At 43.0% G+C, this 20162-nt stretch overlaps 1 protein-coding gene across 4 annotated transcripts in view; it reads left to right on the forward strand.

Moving 5' to 3' along the window:
- Positions 1-94: 94 nt before the first annotated feature.
- The window catches only part of CDC25A (cell division cycle 25A), a 33654-nt gene continuing 13586 nt past the window's right edge, over positions 95-20162 (forward strand). The window contains exons 1-9 of one of the 4 annotated variants that reach the window (XM_011981015.1): positions 95-265; positions 1248-1324; positions 4061-4103; positions 4888-4924; positions 5682-5783; positions 7858-7977; positions 10759-10893; positions 11347-11418; positions 14534-14707. In XM_011981015.1, the coding sequence (XP_011836405.1) occupies positions 96-265; positions 1248-1324; positions 4061-4103; positions 4888-4924; positions 5682-5783; positions 7858-7977; positions 10759-10893; positions 11347-11418; positions 14534-14707 (930 nt within the window). In that variant the 5' untranslated portion in view covers position 95. The remainder of the gene's footprint in view (positions 266-1247; positions 1325-4060; positions 4104-4887; positions 4925-5681; positions 5784-7857; positions 7978-10758; positions 10894-11346; positions 11419-14533; positions 14708-20162) is intronic. The other 3 variants (XM_011981016.1, XM_011981017.1, XM_011981018.1) reach the window with 3 other exon arrangements.

The following is a 20162-nucleotide window of genomic DNA, read 5'->3' on the forward strand; positions in this document are numbered from 1 at the left end:
TTTTTTTTTTTTTTTTTTTGAGACAGGGTCTTGCTCTGTTGCCCAGGCTTCAGGCTGGAGTGCAGTGGCACAATCCTGTCTCTTATACACATCTCATGGAACTGGGCCCGGAGCCCCCGCACCGCCGCCGCCTGCTCTTCGCCTGCAGCCCCCCTCCCGCGCCGCAGCCCGTCGTGAAGGCGCTATTTGGCGCGCCAGCCGCCGGGGGACTGTCGCCTGTCACTAACCTGACCGTCACTATGGACCAGCTGCAGGGGCTGGGCAGGTGAGGAGAGACCGGCGGGCGGTGTCCCAGGCCTCTGGCCTCGGCGTCGGCCTCGGGGAGATCAGGCCAGGAAACGGACCGGGAGAAGGGCGAGACCCTTCCGTCCGGGTTCTCCGCTCGGGGACCAGCCGGGCTAGGGCCTGCCATGTGCACCCCCGCCCGGGCGGAATGTTGGGCGGGAGAGGCGGTCCGGACCTCCCAGGGGAAGAGGTGGAGATCTCGGGCCTAAGCCCGAGCTAGGCCCACCTTCACCCATTTCGGATTGCTCCGTACTCTACTTCTGTCTCTATCCCTGGAAGCTCTTTGGAATCTACCCCCGCGGGGAAAATCAGGCTCTTCTAGACGCTCACATTCACCCTTTGCTAAACCACCCTCAGGATCTTAGTTTGCTGTGATCTTTGTTCCTTCTCAATAAAGGACCATGGCATTTTCTTTCCTTGCGTTTACGTAAAATCATCTCAGTCCCTCGACCCGTGCACATTCCTGATGTCCACTCTGCTGCTTTCCTAAGGCCAGGTCTTTTTACCTAACTTTCTGAAAGCTTCCTGGGCTTTTCCTGATAGCAAAAAATGCATTCCACGGTGTTTCCGGCGGAAGAGCTACTTTCCCTTCAATCTCTGGCATCCCATTTGCTAAGCACATGTCTTGTGCATTTCCCAACTTCTGAAAAGCAGAAAGTGCCCTGTTCAACTTTCATCCCGACTCTGTCACAGTACCTAGGACACATGCTCTTGTTTTAGGAAATACTCCAATATTTGCCATAGCCATCATAACCTGCAGTGTGGTCCAAGGCCATGCCCACCCACTCCTTTTTTCTCCTTTGCCCAAGTGCTAATTGGGTGTTCATAGTGGCAAAGTGGGATCTTTGCTTCTTAATCTGCTTCTTAAAGTGGCTGCTGCTTAATCTCATGGCCTATCTCCTGCATGTGACCTTTTAATTATATCCTATAAATCACTCATGGTTTATTTCTGTTGGTTTCAGTGATTATGAGCAACCACTGGAGGTGAAGAACAACAGTAATCTGCAGAGAATGGGCTCCTCTGAGTCAACAGATTCAGGTATTTAAGTCTGTTGTGTGGGGAGCAATACTGTGAATTTCCTGAAACATGCCTTTTCACCCAGGAGGTTAGTTTTGGTTAGAACTTGAGGAAGTCACGGCATTGGGTGATAAACTTTTTTTTTTTTTTTTTTTTTTGAGACAGAGTTTCGCTCTTGTTGCCCAGGCTGTAGTGCAATGGCATGATCTCGGCTCATCACAACCTCCACCTCCCGGGTTCAAGTGATTCTCCTGCCTCAGCCTCCCAAGTAGCTAGGATTACAGGCATGCACCACCACACCCAGCTAATTTTGTATTTTTTAGTAGAGACAGAGTTTCTTCATGTTGGTCACGCTGGTCTTGAACTCCCAACCTCAGGTGATCCGCCTGCCTCGGTCTCCCAAAGTGCTAGGATTACAGGCGTGAGCCACCATGCCCATTGATAAACATTATTAAGAAGAATACAAAGGAGCCCTTATGGCTATTTATGAAGAAAGGAAATAGGCTTCAAATGTCTGTAAGGAGATGGTGTGCGCTTGCCTTTTAAGGATGGGTAGTAAAGTAAAATTCACCATACCACTGTAAGTGGCATTCAGGCAATCTTACTGGCTAAAATACAGGGTCAAATTATTGGAAGTACAGTGTCATGAAATCATTTCATTGATGCTGCTATGGAGGAAATTGCCAGTGCATTTCATTCTTCATGCATTCATATTACTGCAGAGTTTATCTGTATTTTTACAGATAAGACCGTTGGGGCAAAGATGCTTTAGGTTAAAGGAATTGGAAGAGCAAAAGTCCTTTTTTTTTCTGAGACGGCGTCTTGCTCTGTTGCCCAGGCTGGAGTGCAGTGGCGCAATCTTGGCTCACTGCAACCTGTGTCTCCGGGGTTGATGCCATTCTCCTGCCTCACCCTCCCGAGTAGCTGGGACTACAGGCACCCGCCACCATACCCGGCTAATTTTTTTGTATTTTTAGTAAAGATGGGGTTTCACTGTGTTAGACAGGATGGTCTCAATCTCTTGACCTCATTGTCCCCCTGCCTCGGCCTCCCAAAGTGCTGGGATTACAGGCGTGAGCCACCACGCCCGGCTGCAAAAGTCTTAAAATGTAATGTAGGCTTCTGTATGTAGAATGTAATTTAATAGAGAACTGGGGATAGGATTATCATTTGTAGCAGTGTGGTGAGCAAGGGCTCTAACACTTCACTTTCCGTAAGGCTACATAGACATGTGAGCTATGGGTGGGTGGGTCTGCGTCATCTGAGCTGACATATAAGTAATGCTGAACAGTGTCTCCTTCACCCTGCTTCCTGTTTTGAGATGGACACCTTGGTGTCATTTTGTTAAAGGCAGCAAGTGCTTGCCTTGCATGTCATGACTAGTAGTATTTTTCATTTTGAGACAAGGTCTCAACTCTTGTCACCCATGCTGGAATGCAGTGGCCCCATCTTGGCTCACTGCAACCTCCGCCTCCAAGATTCAGACAATTCTCCTGCCTCAGCTTCCCTAGTAGCTGGAATTACAGGTGCAGGCCACCACACCCAGCTAGTTTTTGCATTTTTAGTAGAGACGGGTTTCACCATGTTGGCCAGGTTGGTCTCAAACTTCTGACCTCAGGTGATCCACCCACTTCGGCCTCCCAAAGTGCTGGGATTACAGGGGTGAGCCACTGCACCTGGCCTTTTTTTTTTTTTTTTTTTTGAGACAGGGTCTTGCTCTGTTGCCCAGGCTTCAGGCTGGAGTGCAGTGGCACAATCAGGGTTCACTGCATCTTCAACTTTACAAGCTCAAGCGAACCTCCCACTTCAGCCTCCCCAAGTAGCTGGGACTACAGGCGCGTGCCACCACACCCAACTAATTTTTTTTTTAAATTTTGGTAGAGACAAGTCTTGCTATGTTGCCCCAGGTTCGTTTTGAACTTCTGGCCTCAAGCCATCCGCCTGCCTCAACCTCCCAAAGTATTGGAATTACAGGTGTGAGCCACCGTGCCCGGCCTAGTAGTTGTATTTTTCAAACCCCATATGATTTGACAAGATAAAATATTTAAAAACTAGGCCGGGCGCAGTGGCTCACGCCTGTAATCCCAGCAGTTTGGGAGGCCGAGACGGGCGGATCACGAGGTCAGGAGATCGAGACCATCCTGGCTAACATGGTGAAACCCCGTCTCTACTAAAAATGCAAAAAATTAGCCGGGTGTGGCGGCGGGCACCTGTAGTCCCAGCTACTTGGGAGGCTGAGGCAGGAGAATGGCAGGAACCCGGGAGGCGGAGCTTGCAGTGAGCTGAGATCGTCCCACTGCATTCCAGGCTGGGCGACTGAGCAAGACTCTGTCTCAAAAAAAAAAAATTTTTTTTAAAACTATGCCAAGAAAATTTGGTACCTATTGTTTCTGTGATTGGAACTCGTAGAAAGTTATCTGGGTCACTTCTGTCTGAATAACCAAACAATCATGATATGAATCAGTTTTATTCACCCTCTTCTCAAATCCTATTTCTTTTGATGTTATTTGCAAATGGAGGAAAAACAGTAAATACACTATGAAAAAATTATTCAGACTTGTACAAACATGACAGTTTTGACGATCTAATAGCCATGACATCAATTCTGGCAAAAGTACAAGCCATGAGTATTTGTTGCCTGACTTAAATAAAGACCCAAGTACTTTCTTTAGTGTTTTAATTTTAATGACAAAATGGTGTTTTTGTATTATTTCTTGAGAGGTTTTTTTTTTGTTTTGTTTTGTTTTTTTTCCATAGGTTTCTGTCTAGATTCTCCTGGGCCATTGGACAGTAAAGAAAAGTACGTATTCATTGCTTTTAAATGTTTGTACTTAGAAAGAACGTGTCTAAACTTAAATACCTTATTTAAATGAAGTTCTTCATACACTGACTGGAGCCCTGGATTTAGCTGTCCCTAGAAACACTCTGGAATCTCAAGAATGAATAGTTTGTGTCAGCAATTTTCAGAACTTTTCTCCCTTTATTTTAGCTATAATTTTGGTGTTCTGTTCGGGTCTTACCCAAACCCTTACTTTGTGCTCTGACATCATAGCCTTACAAGAACATATGGGTTTTTTGTTTGTTTGTGGTTTTTTTTTGGAGGTAGAGTCTCACTCTGCCGCCCAGGTTAGAGTGCAGTGGCTCACTGCAACCTCCACCTCCCAGGTTCAACCAGTTCTTCTGCCTCTGCCTCCCGAGTAGCTGGGACTACAAGCGTGCACCACGACAGCCTGTTAATTTTTGTATTTTTATTAGAGACAAGGTTTCATTGTGTTAGCCAGGCTGGTCTCGAATTCCTAACCTCGTGATACACCCTCCTTGGCCTCCTATAGTGCTGGGATTACATGCAGCCGAACATGTGTATTTTAAGAAAAGACATGGGTTTGTTTTTTTCACCTAGAAGCCTAGTGTTAGGGGTGCTCCTGAGAATAAGACAGCTTTAGAAATTTATTCTCCCATCTCTTGCCTAAAATGGGAGTCTGTGACTATACCCCCAAGCTACAGGCTAAACACTGTCTCTCTGCTAATATGAATACCTCTTTACTTGTTTTATTCTCATTATTTACCTTCTGATCTCATTACAGCCTTGAAAATCCCATGAGAAGAATACATTCCCTACCTGTAAGTTAGTTCCTTGTTTATTTTGAGCTAATGCCTGTTACCCGTTCCTTAGCTACCAGCATGACCTTGATAGGACACTTAATTTAGAGAGTAAAAACGACTTTTCTTTAGTCTCTTTTTGAGACAAGGTCTTGCTGTGTCACCCAGGCTGGAGTGCAGTGGCAAAATCTTGGCTCACTGCCACCTCTGCTTCCCTGGCTCAAGTGATCCTCCCACCTCAACCTCCAGAGTAGCTGGGACTATATATAGGTGCACATCATCACACCTGGCTGATTTTTGTATTTTTTGTAGAGATGGGGGTCTCACTCTGTTGCCCAGGCTGGTTTCAAACTCCTGCCTTGGCCTCCCAAAGTGCTAGGATTACAGGCAAGAGCCACTATTCCCAGCCTTTCCTTAGTCTCATAAGTACTCAAGATGCTTGGCCTGGAGGAATTTGTCCTCCATCTCTAACAGAGCTTTATTAAACCAGGAAGGATTCTTTTGATGCAAATGTTATTTGGGGATTGATTTGGCACTGTAATCCCTGTTGAGCGGTGCGCTGTAGACCTTGTGAGGTTAGCTGTAAACCCATGGAATGGAAACTTCATTGCTGTGTCCTGGCAAGGTGGAGCTCTGGCCACATTTGCTGGTTATCTACTGCAGTGTGTGAGGAGCTAGCCTACCCCCTACTCAGCCCCCCTTTTTTCTTTTGAGAACTGAATTTTCCACTGAAATTTTATTTGTGTGCCTTAATTATTTTCTTTTTTCACTTTGATAGCAGAAGCTCTTGGGATGTAGTCCAGCTCTGAAGAGGAGCCATTCTGATTCTCTCGACCACGACATCTTTCAGCTCATCGACCCAGATGAGAACAAGGAAAATGTGAGCATGACTTCAATATACTAACCTGAGGCAGAGGTGAAACCCACAGGCTGTCAGTGGCTTAGAGATAAGTGGCTGGACTGCTTTCTGGGAGACTAAACTTGGCCGTTATGTGCGGTCTTTGGAGTCAGAGAAATCTTGGTTTGGATCCTGCTGTATGACGTTGGCAAATTCTTCTCTTTTTAATCTTCTTTGTTCTTTTGTAAAATAGGAGTAGTAATATCTTTTAGGGATGTGGCAATAAGTAAGATTATGTATGAAATATTGAAAATGGTGCCTGACAGGCAGGAGTTGCTCAGATGGTAGCTCACAGGAGTAATTACATGTACAAATAGTGTTTGTCTGGAAGTCTCTGCCCAGGCTGTCCTTGCCTCTTTGCTCTGACCCTGAAATGAATTGTAAGCTTAGGAAAAGGCTCTTTGGCAGTATTTGTAAGAACAGGGCTAACAAGTTTTAGGGTATCTCAGAGTAACTGAAATGGTGGCTTGGAAGGTGAATTTGTGGTTGTTTACCCTGAATGGGCCTGGCTTTTTTGTTCTCTTAGACATTGCACAGAGTAGGCATCCAAAACAGTTGTAATTTTTTCAGCCTTCTCTCTACTGTATTTCTGTATATTTACTTTCTCCCCTTTTCCATTCCTGCTAAAATGCCACAGTTCATAATCCTTAAAATCTTCCAGGTTTAGTGTAAAACCCACAGCCTCCATGAACTTTCCTAATGATTTCTTTATCAGCTTGGGAAATGTCATGAGAAAGAATATGGAAATGAGTTCCTGCCTTGAGTGCTTGGAGCAGTTTATCAGCCTCTCATGCTTTTTACCAGGGCAAAGCTATACTGATGCCTGGTTTTCCCCTGAAATGGCTTCTCTCAGGGTTGCTTGCTTAGAGCTTTGTTTTAAAGGGAAAACAGCATAGGTGGTGGTTAAAGAGCGCTCACTCTGGAGTTGTCCTGTTTTACTTCAGTATTTTGGGCACATTGCTTAACCTGCAAGGTCTAGTTTTCTCACCTGTAAAATCTGGACAATCAGGTTGTATTTGATGGTTAAAAAGTTAATGTGCAGAAAGTACTTAGTACTGTGTTGGCATAGAAATCACTGTAATATTAGCCATTACTGCTTTTTTTTTTTTTTTTTTGGTTCTGAACGTTTTTATTTCTCTCAGAACTTTAAAATGTGAACATTCTGTAATTCAGCCAGTCTTTACTTCCAGGTAACTTCTCACTGGGTCGCAATTCCCTTTTAAATAACGTACTCTTGTTCCGGAAGGTAGTTAGCCATTCATCACTCTTTCTGTCTAAATAACATCCAATGACAAATCCCATAGGGGCAAGAACATGAACCCAGTGGTCCCGCACAATCTGAAGTAAGTTCATCATGATAGCTGCAGCCTCAGTGCCAACAGCGACCCCGAGACCAAGGGCGATGGGGAACCCAGCCACCCATTTCAGTGCTAGCCATTACTGCTTTTAACACTTAATTATGAGTTCTTAAGTGAATATTTTAGGGCAGGGGGCCTGTGAGTGCTTTCATTCCATAAAGTGGAATCATACAATATACTATCATATCTGGCTTTAACACATTATGCTTATAAGAATCGTCCATGTTGAGTAAACCAGTAGGGCTTTTTTTTCATTGCTTTTAGTATAGAATAGAATAATAATTTTAAGTAGAAAAAATTATCTCAGTTGGTAGGAAGAGCTGGAGATATGAAGCCCTGAAACAGATGGATCTAGATGGAAAATTTTGACAACTATTCACAGGCAATTATATTAGATTTTATTTATTTTTACTCTAGATTTCAGAAGCATTGTGATTTAGCTTATTTATCATGTTTTGTATATTTGGCTGATACTTGTGTTAGGAAATACAGTATGGCAAGAAAAAGATGTTACTTTAGAAGTTAGCTGTTGACAGAGCCTTGGATATTCTTAGTTACAGAGATCCATTGTTGGAATTAGGTGAAACTTTAATTTGGAGGCAGAAAGGTGAACAGTGCCCACTGCCTTGCCTCTTTCACCCAAGCTGAGGCCTGAGTTGGTTTTCATGGACAGTAGATGTCTCGACTATGTCTTGCAGGAAGCCTTTGAGTTTAAGAAGCCAGTAAGACCTGTATCTCGTGGCTGCCTGCACTCTCATGGACTCCAGGAGGGTAAAGATCTCTTCACACAGAGGCAGAACTCTGCCCCAGCTTGGATGGTATGTGCTCTGGCTTTCATAGGGGATTTCCTGATAGGAAGAAAGGATTAAAACACCTTCTTTCATCCAGAATTGAAGGCACTACAGTAGCGCTAGCTGTCTTTACCTTGACTTTGTCTTTTGAAACTAGACTGTCAAGCATTCTTGGTGGTTTTGCTGTGTCTGGAGAACAGACAGGCGGTAGTAAGAGTGGGAGATAGTGTTTGAAATACTGGAGTTGTGCAAGGAATATTTGACCTTGTTAATCTGGGAAATCCTGGGTCATCCTAAATGTATGTATGGTGGGATTAGATCTCTTACTATTTTTTGTTTGTTTGTTTGTTTAAGGGCTTTCTGGCAAAAACTGGAAAGCCTGCGAGACAAATTTTAAAAGAGCCGTAACACTAGACCTCTTACTTAAAACTTGCTCTTTTACTATGCATTCTAAGTGCTTCTCAAAGAGCTGGAGAGAGAGCACTTGACTTCCTCCAAAGGTGGTTTGTTAAGAACAGTTATGGGCCAGGTGCCATGGCTCATGCCTATAATCTCAGCACTTTGGAAAACTGAGACAGGATTGCTTGAGTCCTGGGCAGCACAGTGAGACCACATCTCTTTTTTTTTTTTTTTTTTTTTTTTAAAAGAACTACTATAGATTCCAGTGAACGCTCAGGCTACTGGGCAGTTTTGGGGTCACTTGTTTTAGGGCTATGTATTTGCCAGACAGGGACTCATTACTTCCAAAGTTTCCTGCTGTTGGTCTGAATTGGATTAACTGATAGCATCTATAGATTGAAGACGCCCAACTTGAGCAGGATGACCACATTTGGCTTGCAGGTTTACCTAGGATCTTAAATCTGAAAATACACCTTTCCAATCTGGTTTGTGTTCTGAGGTTCAGCCAGTGTTGCTACTCTGTCTATTATTTGCACAAAGCACTTTTATATGTTCTTGTCTTGTGAAGTAAGTGGAGTTAACCCACTTGAACAGATTAGGAAAGTACCACTAGAGAGGTTTGGATGATTTACCAAAGGATATACCTAAGTGGGAAACCAGGATTTAATGATCTCTGGCTGGGTGCCGTGGCTCATGGCTGTAATCCCAGCACTTTGGGAGGCCAAGGTGGGAGGATTACCTGAGGTCAGGAGGAGTTCAAGACCAGCCTAGGTAACATAATGAGACCCTAGGTAACATAATGAGACCCTATCTGTACAAAGTTAAAAAATAAGCAGAGTGTGGTGGCTTGTTCCTATAGTCCCAATTACTGGGAGGCTGAAGTGGGAGGATTGCTTGAGCCCAAGAATTCGAGGCTGCAGTGAGCTATGATCAGACCACTGTACTCCAGCCTGGACAATGAATTCCTGTCTCAATAAGCAATCTCTAAATTCCCAAGCACACAGTAACGCTTTAAGAGTTGGATATCAGAAACAATATATTTGGTGTGTGCTTAGCAACTAGAGCCTGTATCATATCTGCACCTAGGGATCCCAGAACCTACCTCACAAAAGTTGGTGTGATATAGTGTGAGCTTTCGTGATAAAGGTACTTCCCCATAATAAAGTTATCTACTCCTAGGCTCAGCTGGCTAAAAAAATTTGCCATTTCCCAGAGTGTGGTCAGGTGCACTTGGGGAGGACTAGAGACTGCCCAGAACTTCTTTTATATTGTGAAGCAAAGCTAATGCCAGAACCAGAATAGGCCAGCTGCAGAGAGGATTCCTTAGTGCATGATCCGCTCAGAAACTCGAAGGAGGGCCACCTAATTTACAACAGATTCATACCCCAAAGAGATTTGGATTTTAAGGATTACTTGTAGGGCATAACATTGGGACTACCCTGCTACTGTGAAAAAACTCTAAGCTTTTTTTCTGAATTTGAAAGTGCCTAGAAAATAAAGAATTCAGTATTAGCAGTGTTTCTACTAGTAGGATTTATCTCCAGGTGTGGATTTATGAGCAGTTTTTCTAAATTTTCTATATTCCATGTTTAGAGGTTTCCCAAAAAAATATATGACTATAGGTTGGCTAATGAAGTACCGCCATTTTAATTCTGGGAATGGTTGTCTCCTAGGGAGATAGTGTAGTGAGAAGAGTTTGGATTTTGGAGTCAAACACGTGAGGTGTATAATCTTGGTAACCTCTCTTAAGCACGAGTTTCCTGATTTGCTAAAGGAAAAGGAAAGGATTACTAGCCTCACAATTAGCTAGTATATTGTGAGGCTTCTATTAGATTACATGTATAAAGATTATGTTGTAGTATCTGGCACACAGTAATTCCTCATTTAAGAACTGAGCAGCATTTAAATCCCAAGTCTAAAGAACGAGGATAGATTTTATAGAAGGAAGTTACCTTTTATTCCCCCCTGTCAGAACTGAAGTTATATGTAAGTGCGTTCTCTAGGCCATTTTATGCTCTCAATAGAGATTTGCATCTGCTTGCCCTAACTCATTTCAGCAGATTCTCATACTGTCACAGTCCTCAATGCTGATCGGTGTTCACTGATGCAACCTCCTAATAAAAGAAACCTTATCTTCACAAGAGGCTATCTCTAGTACCCATTATAAGGTGAATTGCTTCTGGCAAGAGTTCTCTGTGAAGGCTATTGACTACTCAGGGCTGTGTGTGGACATCAAATCATTTATAATCTTGGGATACATTTTCCTATAATCAGTAATTGCTAAAATATTACTTAGTGTAACAAGTATAACATAGTATGTTTTCATCATAGAAACTAGTGACCCATTCAAGGAAATCAAAGTGGACCAGAGCTCTCATTTATTATTAATCCGTGAATTTTGTCTTACAGCTTTCCTCAAATGAAAGAGATAGCAGTGAACGAGGGAATTTCATTCCTCTTTTTACACCCCAATCACCTGTGACAGCCACTTTGTCTGATGAGGATGATGGCTTCATGGACCTTCTCGACGGAGAGAATCTGAAGGTACCGTGTATATGTGTGTGTGTGTGTGTGTTCCTATCTATTCTACTAATTACCTCTGGAGAAGTCATGTGATGTGAAAAAGAACAGCAACAGCAATTCCCCGGGGCTTGCTTAGCCGCTACTTTTGTTCATGTGGTGATAATTCATTTAATAATAGGGCTACTAGCCTTATTAAATCCTTTGGGTTGGGGGATGGGGGTATCAAAAGAAGACATATGATCCTTCTTACCCTGAAGGAGCTAACTAACAGTCTTATATGCAAGAAATATGAAATCAGTCTATATGCAGTTTCTATTCAAGAAACATGAAATCAGAATGGTATAGGGTGGTACATTATGGATACTTCCCATCCAGGCCTATCTGGTATTCTTCAGGGAGAAACACACCTAAAGCATTTAAACTAATGTTAGTCTCTACAGGATCTTTTTAAAATCAATTTTTCTGTTTTTTTAGAATGAGGAGGAGACCCCCTCGTGCATGGCAAGCCTCTGGACAGCTCCTCTCGTCATGAGAACTACAAACCTTGTGAGTTGTTTTAGTGTGTCTGGAGGAAGCCCTGAGGGATTGGGGCACTGGACACAGTAGTCCTTAGTTGAGTATAGCCAAAGATTGAAATGAATGATAGGATTTGGGGATCTGGGTTTTAGGCCTCAGTTTGGCTACCTACAAACCTTTAGTGATGATATCTCTTTGCATGTCTCCTGATCTATAAGGAGTGTGGGTTAGGTGGGACCATGGTCATTCCTGGCTTTTACCATCTAGTCAGTTTGAAAAAAGCCTATCTGAAGCCTTTAGCCTGAAGACTTTACTTTTTTTAGGTTATTCTCATTCATATTCCACAGAACCTAGCATAAAATTAGACAAGCAACAGTAACTCACAGGGTTTTGTTGTTGTTGTTGTTGTTGTTTTGTTTTGTTTTGTTTTATTTAAGACGGAGTCTCATTCTTGTTGCCTAGTCTGGAGTGCAATGGCACAATCTTGGCTCGCTGCAACCTCTGCCTCCCAGGTTCAAGTGATTCTCCTGCCTCAGCCTCCCGAGTAGCTGGGATTACAGGTGCCTGCCACCACACCCAGCTAATTTTTGTATTTTTAGTCTCGAACTCCTGACCTCAGGTGATCTGTCCACCTCAACCTCCCAAAGTGCTGGGATTACAGCCACTGTGCCTGGCTGGATTTTTTTTTTTTTAATTGAAAATACCTACCTGAGGCTGGGTATTTTCAGGTAGATATTTTCAATTTTAAAAATAATTTATTTTTTTTTATATATATATACACACACACATATATACTCACACAGACACACACACACATATACACAAACACAGTATAGATTTGTGTTTCCATCATAGGGATACTTTCAAACAGAAAGCATAGTGTAGATACAGAATCTATAGTGTATGTGTGTATATATATTCAAAATAATATATATACACACACACACACACACACACTAGATTCATGTTTTCATCATAGGGATACTTTCAAAGTTAGAAGCAAGAATGTTCCTACACAGATATATACACCTGTGTATTCAGAGATACACACCCTTAGGTACACATCTAAATTGATAAGTTCATATTTTTTAATTATCAATAACCTGAACTATAATTATGGAACAAATGAGCTACAGTTTTTTTGTTTGTTTGTTTTGTTTTGTTTTTGAGACAGAGTCTCCTTCTGTTGCCCAGGCTGGAGTTCAGTGCAGTGGTGCAGTCGTGACCTGCTGCAACCTCTGCCTCCTGGGTTCGAGTGATTCTCCTGCCTCAGCCTCCTGAGTAGCTGGGACCACAGGCTTACGCCACCACTCCCGGCTAATTTTTTTGGTATTTTTAGTAGAGATCAGGTTTCGCTATGTTGGCCAGGCTGGTCTCAAACTCTTGACCTCAGGTGATCCATCCACCTGCCTCCCAAAGTGCTGGGTTTACAGGCATGAGCCACCGCACCCAGCCAAGCTACAATTTTGAGATCACTTACGGATTATAATACATTCATGTGCATAACTTTTGAGAAAATATGTTAACCCAGTACACATGTTATGAGTAAATTTACCAGGTCATTTTGATAGGCATACAATTACATAAAATGTGAGAACACTTTGGAAGTGGCTATTAGTTTTATAGATCTGATTTTAAAATCATAAGCATCGGCTTGTAAGCTCTTAATAGTGGGGAAATTTCTTCCACAAATGGTTGTTACAAACTAACCATTGCTGGGAGCCGTAATGGTAAATAAACTCAGACAAAAGAGGGAGAAAATCCCTGGTCTCTGGGAGCGGATGTGGGAGTGATCTGTTCCATTGGGGACTATCGGGAAGATTTCAAAGAAGTGACATTGAAATGTTAGCATCGGCCAGGCGCAATGGCTCGCGCCTGTAATCCCAGCACTTTGGGAGGCCGAGGCATGCGGATCACGAGGTCAGGAGATCGAGACCATCCTGAGTAACACAGTGAAACCCCATCTCTACTAAAAATACAAAAAAAAAAAAAAAATTAGCTGGGCGTGGTGGCGGGTGTCTGTAGTCCCAGCTACTCGGGAGGCTGAGGCAGGAGAATGTCGTGAGCCCGCGAGGTAGGGCTTGCAGTGAGCCCAGATCACGCCACTGCACTCCAGCCTGGGCGACAGAGCAAGACTCCGTGTAAAAAAAAAAAAAGAAAAAAAAATGTTAGCATCAACTTGAAAATGAATGGTTTACTGAGATGTGAAAGGACATTCTGTGCGGAAGGAAAAGCCAGGCCAAGACACATGGAGTCGAGAATAGGCTGAGATGCGTTTAGAGAGCTGATTCTCTCTACCACTGGTCAGGTTGGCTTCCCTTGGACTATGGAAAATTCGTCTTTATTTTTTTTTTGAGACAGTCTTGCTCTGTCACCCAGGCTGGAGTGCAATGGTGCAATCTTAGCTCACTGCAACCTCCACCTCCTGGCTTCAAGTGATTCTCATGCCTCAGCCTCCTGGGTAGCTGGGATTAAAGGCAAGCACCACCACACCTGGCTAATTTTTTTGTATTTTTGATTTCTTCATGTTGGCCAGGCTGGTATTGAACTTCTGACTTCAAGTGATCCACTGTGTTGGGATTACAGGCATGAGCCACCACGCCCAACCTGGGAAATTAGTCTTTAAAAGACCAGTAGAAAAAAAGACTTTGAACACAATTTCGAAAGGCGTTTGCTACTAGCCCATCCCCACTCCCTCCAAATTTACCATCTTAACTATACCTTAACTGATCATGCCCCCATTTTTATTATAACCTGGCTACGGTGCATCTTTTCTGGATTTAGGTGGGGTATTTAAACCCATTGAGCTGCTTAAGCAAGGTGCAAGTAATAAAATGGAGGGGAAGATAGGCAAGCCAAAAATGTGTTCCTGACTGGAAGGTCACACTTCTCTTGACGCAGGATTATTTAGACAGTTTTTGTGAGGGCAAAGGATGTTTTACTCGTCTGTATATAATGTCAGCTGAGTATATATTCATTGAGCACTAAGTGCTCAGTGCCTGCTATGTGCCAGGCCCTATGAGAGTTGCTAGGACTAAATGAATCAGCAGTGCCTGTTTGCTAATTTAGAATGGTTTATTTGTCTTACCATTCAAGTGAACAGGTTTTAATGAAAGATGGGTCTGTCTGTTTTTTTTCCTGTAAGGACAACCGATGCAAGCTGTTTGACTCCCCTTCCCTGTGTAGCTCCAGCACTCGGTCAGTGTTGAAGAGACCAGAACGATCTCAAGAGGAGTCTCCACCTGGAAATACAAAGAGGAGGAAGAGCATGTCTGGGGCCAATCCCAAAGAGTCAACTAGTCCAGAGAAGGCCCATGAGGTTAGTTTCCTAGGTTCCTTTTTGCTCTAGCACAGATAATGTATTTTTCAGTTCTAAAAACTTCCACTTAGTGGTTCATTTATTTTCTTAGGTAAGTTTTGCTGGGGTTTTGTGTGTGTGTGTGTGTGTGTGTGTGTGTTTCTTTTAACAGAGATGGGATCTAGCTATGTTGCTCAGGCTGGTCTTGAACTCCTAGCCTCGAGTGATCCTCCTGCCTTGGCCCCCCAAAGCACTGGGATTACAAGTGTAAGCCACCACGCCTGACCGATACTTGGCTATTTTCATGTTGGTTTTTCAATTGCTTTGAGTATGTTCATAATTGCCTATTGAAGCAGTTTTAAGATGGCTGTTTTAAAATCAGACAAATCCAACATCCATTCATAGTATTGGTATCAATTGATTGTCTTTTCCTATTCAAGTTGAGATTTTTGTGGTTCTTGGTATGACCAGTGATTTTTCCATTGTCTCCTGTATATTTGTGAGTCTCGGGTCTATGTAAATCTTACGTTTTAGCAGGCCTCCTCTGATATTGCAAGAAAGGTGTGGGTGGAAGTCCGGGTTCCCCAGCACAAACTCCATTGACATCTTGGGTGGGGACTTGTCTCATTATTGCTGGGAGGGAGCAGAAGTTCATTCCATCCCAGTAGAGTGGTGACTGGGGCACTGTATGACAGCTGGGCAAAGGTGAAGGCCCCCGCTTGCTGTTGGCCATAATTGTTTCTGTGTTGACTGTAGTAGAATGATTATTGTTGAAAAGTCTTCTGCCTCAGTAGGCTGTCCTTTGCCTAAGGAGAGCAGGCTTGCTGTGTTGCTGTCTCCAGCTTCATGAGTTGAATGGTTAACTCGTTTGTTTTTAATTTTCTTATTTCTGGATAAACCTATTTGAATCTATGAATTTCCCACTGCTTTAGATTTGTCTCATAACTTTTGACCTGAAATGTTTTTATTATCATTTGTTGTAGATATTTTATTTCCTTTTAATCCAGACCTATCATGGCCTATTAAATACTTGATTTTTATAAAGATCTGTCTGTCTAATTCTTCAAGTTAATTCATTGCATTGGTCATAGTTGTATGGGCTGTTTTGTTGTTTTCTGTTTCTGAGACAGGGTCTCTGTCACCCAGGCTAGAGTGCAGTGCCATGATCTCAGCTCACTGCACTCTTCACCTCCCAGGCTCAAGCAATCCTCCCACCTCAGCCTCTCAAGCAGCTGGTACTAAAAGTGTGTGCCACCAAACCCAGCTAATTTTTGTATTTTTTGTAGAGATAGGCTTTCGCCGTGTTGCACAGGCTGGTCTGAAACTCCTGGGCTCAGGCGATCCTCCCACCTTGGCCTCCCAAAGTGCCGGGATTATAGGTGTTAGACATAGCACCTGGCATGGGTGAACTAGTGTGATGGTTGTCTGGGCCTAAGTCCTATGGTCCTTTATGTTATTCTGTTTATTCCGTGGCTAGACACACAAAACACTGGTTTATTTGTATGTTTTTCCTTCATTACACTGTCCTTATATTGAGGTTTGGTATTAAGCATTATAAAATGGTGAACTGCCTGTGTTTTCTGTGGCATGAAAAGGTTTAAGTAAATTGCAATTTTAAAAGGTTAGAGAGATGACAGCTAAGAAAACATTTAGGCCTACTGCCTTATCGTATCTGCTTTTGTTATTAATGCTTTATGAACATTTTCTCTTTAAAGTATTGTTCTAAAAGAATATTTTAATAGCTGCATAGTATTTTTGTTTGGGGAGAGTTGTTTGGTTTTTGTTCTTTCTGTTTGTGGGAGGCACAGGGTCTAGTGCTGTCGCTCAGGCTGGAGTGCAGTAGCACATTCACAGCTCAGTACAGCCTCCATGGGCTCAAGCACTCCTCCCGCCTCAGCCCCCCAGCAGCTGGGACTACAGACATGCACCACCATGCCCAGGTAATTTAAAAAATCTTTTAAAAAATTTTTTGTAGAAAAGAGGCCTTACTGTGTTGCCCAGGCTGGGCTTGAACTCCTGGGCTCAAGCAGTCCTCCCACCTCAGCCTCCTAAGTATCTGGGACCACAGACACGGGCCAGTGCACCTGGCTGATAGTGTTTCAACTTTCAAGTATACTATAAATAATTGAATAAATCTATCTTCTGGACATTTAGAATTTCCCTTCCCCTGATTTTCCTTTTATTTCTAATTAAAAATGAAATTCTGGGTTATAAGGGCAAGAACATTTATAAAACTTTACATTGTATACATGTCAGACAGTATCTATCAATATTTAAGAATATTCAGGCCGAGTGCGGTGGTTCACGCCTGTAATCCCAGCACTTGGGGAGCACAAGGCAGGTGGATCACGAGGTCAGGAGTTCCAGACCAGCCTGGCCAATATGGTGAAACCCCGTCTGTACTGAAAATACAAAAAATAGCTGGGCGTGGTGGTGTGCGCCTATAATCCCAGCTGCTCAGGAGGCTAAGACAGGAGAATCGCTTGAACCTGGGAGGCGGAGGTTGCAGTGAGCAGAGATCATGCCACTGCACTCTAGCCTGGGTGATACAGTGAGACTCCATCTCAAAAAAAAAAAAAGGTTTCATTTTCTTTTTCTTTCTTTTTGAGACACGCTGGAGTGCAGTGGCAGGATCTTGGCTCACTGCAACCTCCGCCTCCCCGGTTCAAGCAATTCTCTGTCTCAGCCTCCTGAGTAGCTGGGATTACAGGTGCCCGCTGCAACACCTGGCTAATTTTTTGGTATTTTTAGTAGAGGCGGGGTTTCACCAAGTTGGCCAGGCTGGTCTTGAACTCCTGACCTCAGATGATATATCCTCCTTGGCCTCCCAAAGTGTTGGGATTACAGGTGTGAGCCACTGCGCCTGGCCAGAATATTCATTTTCTTTTATCATAATAGAGATTGACCTTTTTATTTCCATATTTGTAAAACTTTTCTTGGATAAAACAATACTGTTAATAATTATTATGTATATATGTTGGCCCTCATGTTTTGGTTTATTTTCATATATTTTAATTTTTAAAAATATTTTAAATTTAAAGTATTTTAAATATAAAGTATTTTAAATTTCATTGTGGAGAATATGTCAAGCATTGCTTGAGTACAGTTATCGTACCTGTGATATTACGAAATATATGTTTAGTCTTCCTCCCCTTCTCCTGTCATATAACTCCTAAAATCCTTGGAATATCCAAGGTCATATCTTTTTGTATGCTGATGTATGCTTCAGGATGGGACTGGTCAATGGAAAGACAGACATGATTAGAGGTTGGAGCTTTCAGCCCCATACTCCAATCTCTAGGGAGAGGAGAGGGGCTAAAGGTCAAGTTGATCACTCATGGCCAGTGGTTTAATCAATCATTTCTGTGTAATGAAGCCTCCATAAAACCTTGAAAAGATAGGGTTCAGAGAGCTTCTGGATAGCTGAACACATGGAGGTTTCTGAAGGTTGGGGCACCCAAGGAGAGCGTGGCAGCTCCATGTCCCTTCTCCCATACCTTACCCTATGCATCTCTTCTTCTGTATCCTTTGAATATCCTTCATAATAAACTGGTAAATGTGTTTTCTTGAGTTCTATGAGCCACTTCTGGCAAATTAAACCCAAAGAAGGGATCATGGGAACCCCCACTTAAAGCTGGTGGTCGTAGATCAGAAGTTCCAGAGGCCCAACTGGTGTCTGAAGGGTGGTGCGATTTTGAGAACTGGGCCCTCAACTTCCTGATCTGACACTCTCCAGGTAGATAGTGTCAGAATTGAATTGGACAACACCCAGCTATTATCCACTGCAAAACTGCTTGCTTGCTTGCTGGTAGGGAGAAATCCCCTCATATCTGGGGGTAACAGAAGTCTCTGTCTTCTGCTGTTGTTGGGTGAGGGAATAAGAAAAATACTTTGAGTTTGTGGGGTGTTTTCCTCATAGAAACATATACAGGGCTAAATTTCTGGTTTGTTTCTTTTTTTTTTTTTTTTTTTTTTTTTTGAGACCGAGTCTCACTCTGTCACCCAGGCTGGAGTGCCATGGCTCGATCTCCGCTCACTGCAACCTCCGCCTCTCAGGTTCCAGCAATTCTCCCGCCTCAGTCTCCCGAGTAGCTGGGACTACAGTCGCCCACCACCATGCCTGGCTAATTTTTTATATTTTTAATAGAGACGGGTTTCACCATGTTGGCCAGGCTGGTCTTGAACCCCTGACATCAAGTGATCCTCTCCCCTTGGCCTCCCAAAGTGCTGGGATTACAGGTGTGAGCCACCACGCCCAGCAGAGCTAAATTTCTTATTATCAAATGTCAAATATCCAGTTTGGGTTCAGTTTTCCCCAGTTGTCTCCTAAGCACTTTTATAGTTTGTTAAAATCTGGATCCAAATAAAGTGTATACACTAGTTGGTCAATAGGCCTTCTTACTCTTCAGATTTCAGTGCTCCATCTGTTTCCCTCTTGCATATTTTTATTTGTTGAAGAGCTCAAGTCATTTGTCCTGCAAAGGTTCCCACAGTCCTGTGGGGTCTTCAGACATTGTCTTCCATCCCCTGTATTGCCTTAAAAACCTAACTCTGGAAAGGATGGATTGAATTCCAGTTTTATTTGTTTGGCAAGAATATCACATAGGTGATTTTGTCTACTTTGATCAGGAGGTATAATGTGCCGGGCAGCCATTGGTGATTGCTGCCCAGATTTTTTACTTCATTTCACTAGGGTTTCAGAAAGATGATACTGCAGTTTTTATGTTCTTTCCTCATTAATTAGCTAGAATATATCTATAAAGAGAAACTTACACTCATCAAACACTGTGGTTACCCTTGGGAAAGGCAGGATGAATATTGGATCTCTATTTGCCAGTTTCCAAATAATGCCCTACCAAGCATCTTCCAAAGTTGAAAGCAAGACTTATAGTTGTTTTTCAATAATAATTAGGAATTCATGGATTAAAACATTTGATGTTTTTCTGTGTATTGCACATATTGTCCTTTTGCTCAAATTATCCCTTTAACAGCTGGCTTCCTCTTCTCATTGAATAAAGCTAAGACATAGGCCAGGCGCGGTGACTCACACCTATAATCCCAGCACTTTGGGAGGCCAAGGCAAGCAGATCACCTGAGGCCAGTAATTCAAGACCATCTGGCCAACATGGTGAAACTCCATCTCTACTAAAAATACAAAAATTAGCCAGGCATGGTGGTGCGCACCTGTAGTCCCAGCTGCTCCGGAGGCTGCGGCAAGAGAATCGCTTGAACCTGGGAGGCGGAGGTTACAGTGAGCCAAGATCATGCCACTGCACTCCAGCCTGGGTGACAGCGAGACTTGTCTTAAAAAAAAAAAAAGCTAAGACATACTTTTTCTAAACTTAGTCCTAGTTTTGTTTTTTTTTTTAATTTTTTTATTTTTTTTGAGACGGAGTCTCGCTCTGTCGCCCAGGCTGGAGTGCAGTGGCCGGATCTCAGCTCACTGCAAGCTCCGCCTCCCGGGTTCACGCCATTC

The sequence above is a fragment of the Mandrillus leucophaeus genome, unplaced genomic scaffold (genome assembly GCF_000951045.1).
Source record: "Mandrillus leucophaeus isolate KB7577 unplaced genomic scaffold, Mleu.le_1.0 Scaffold22, whole genome shotgun sequence".
NCBI lineage: Eukaryota > Metazoa > Chordata > Mammalia > Primates > Cercopithecidae > Mandrillus > Mandrillus leucophaeus.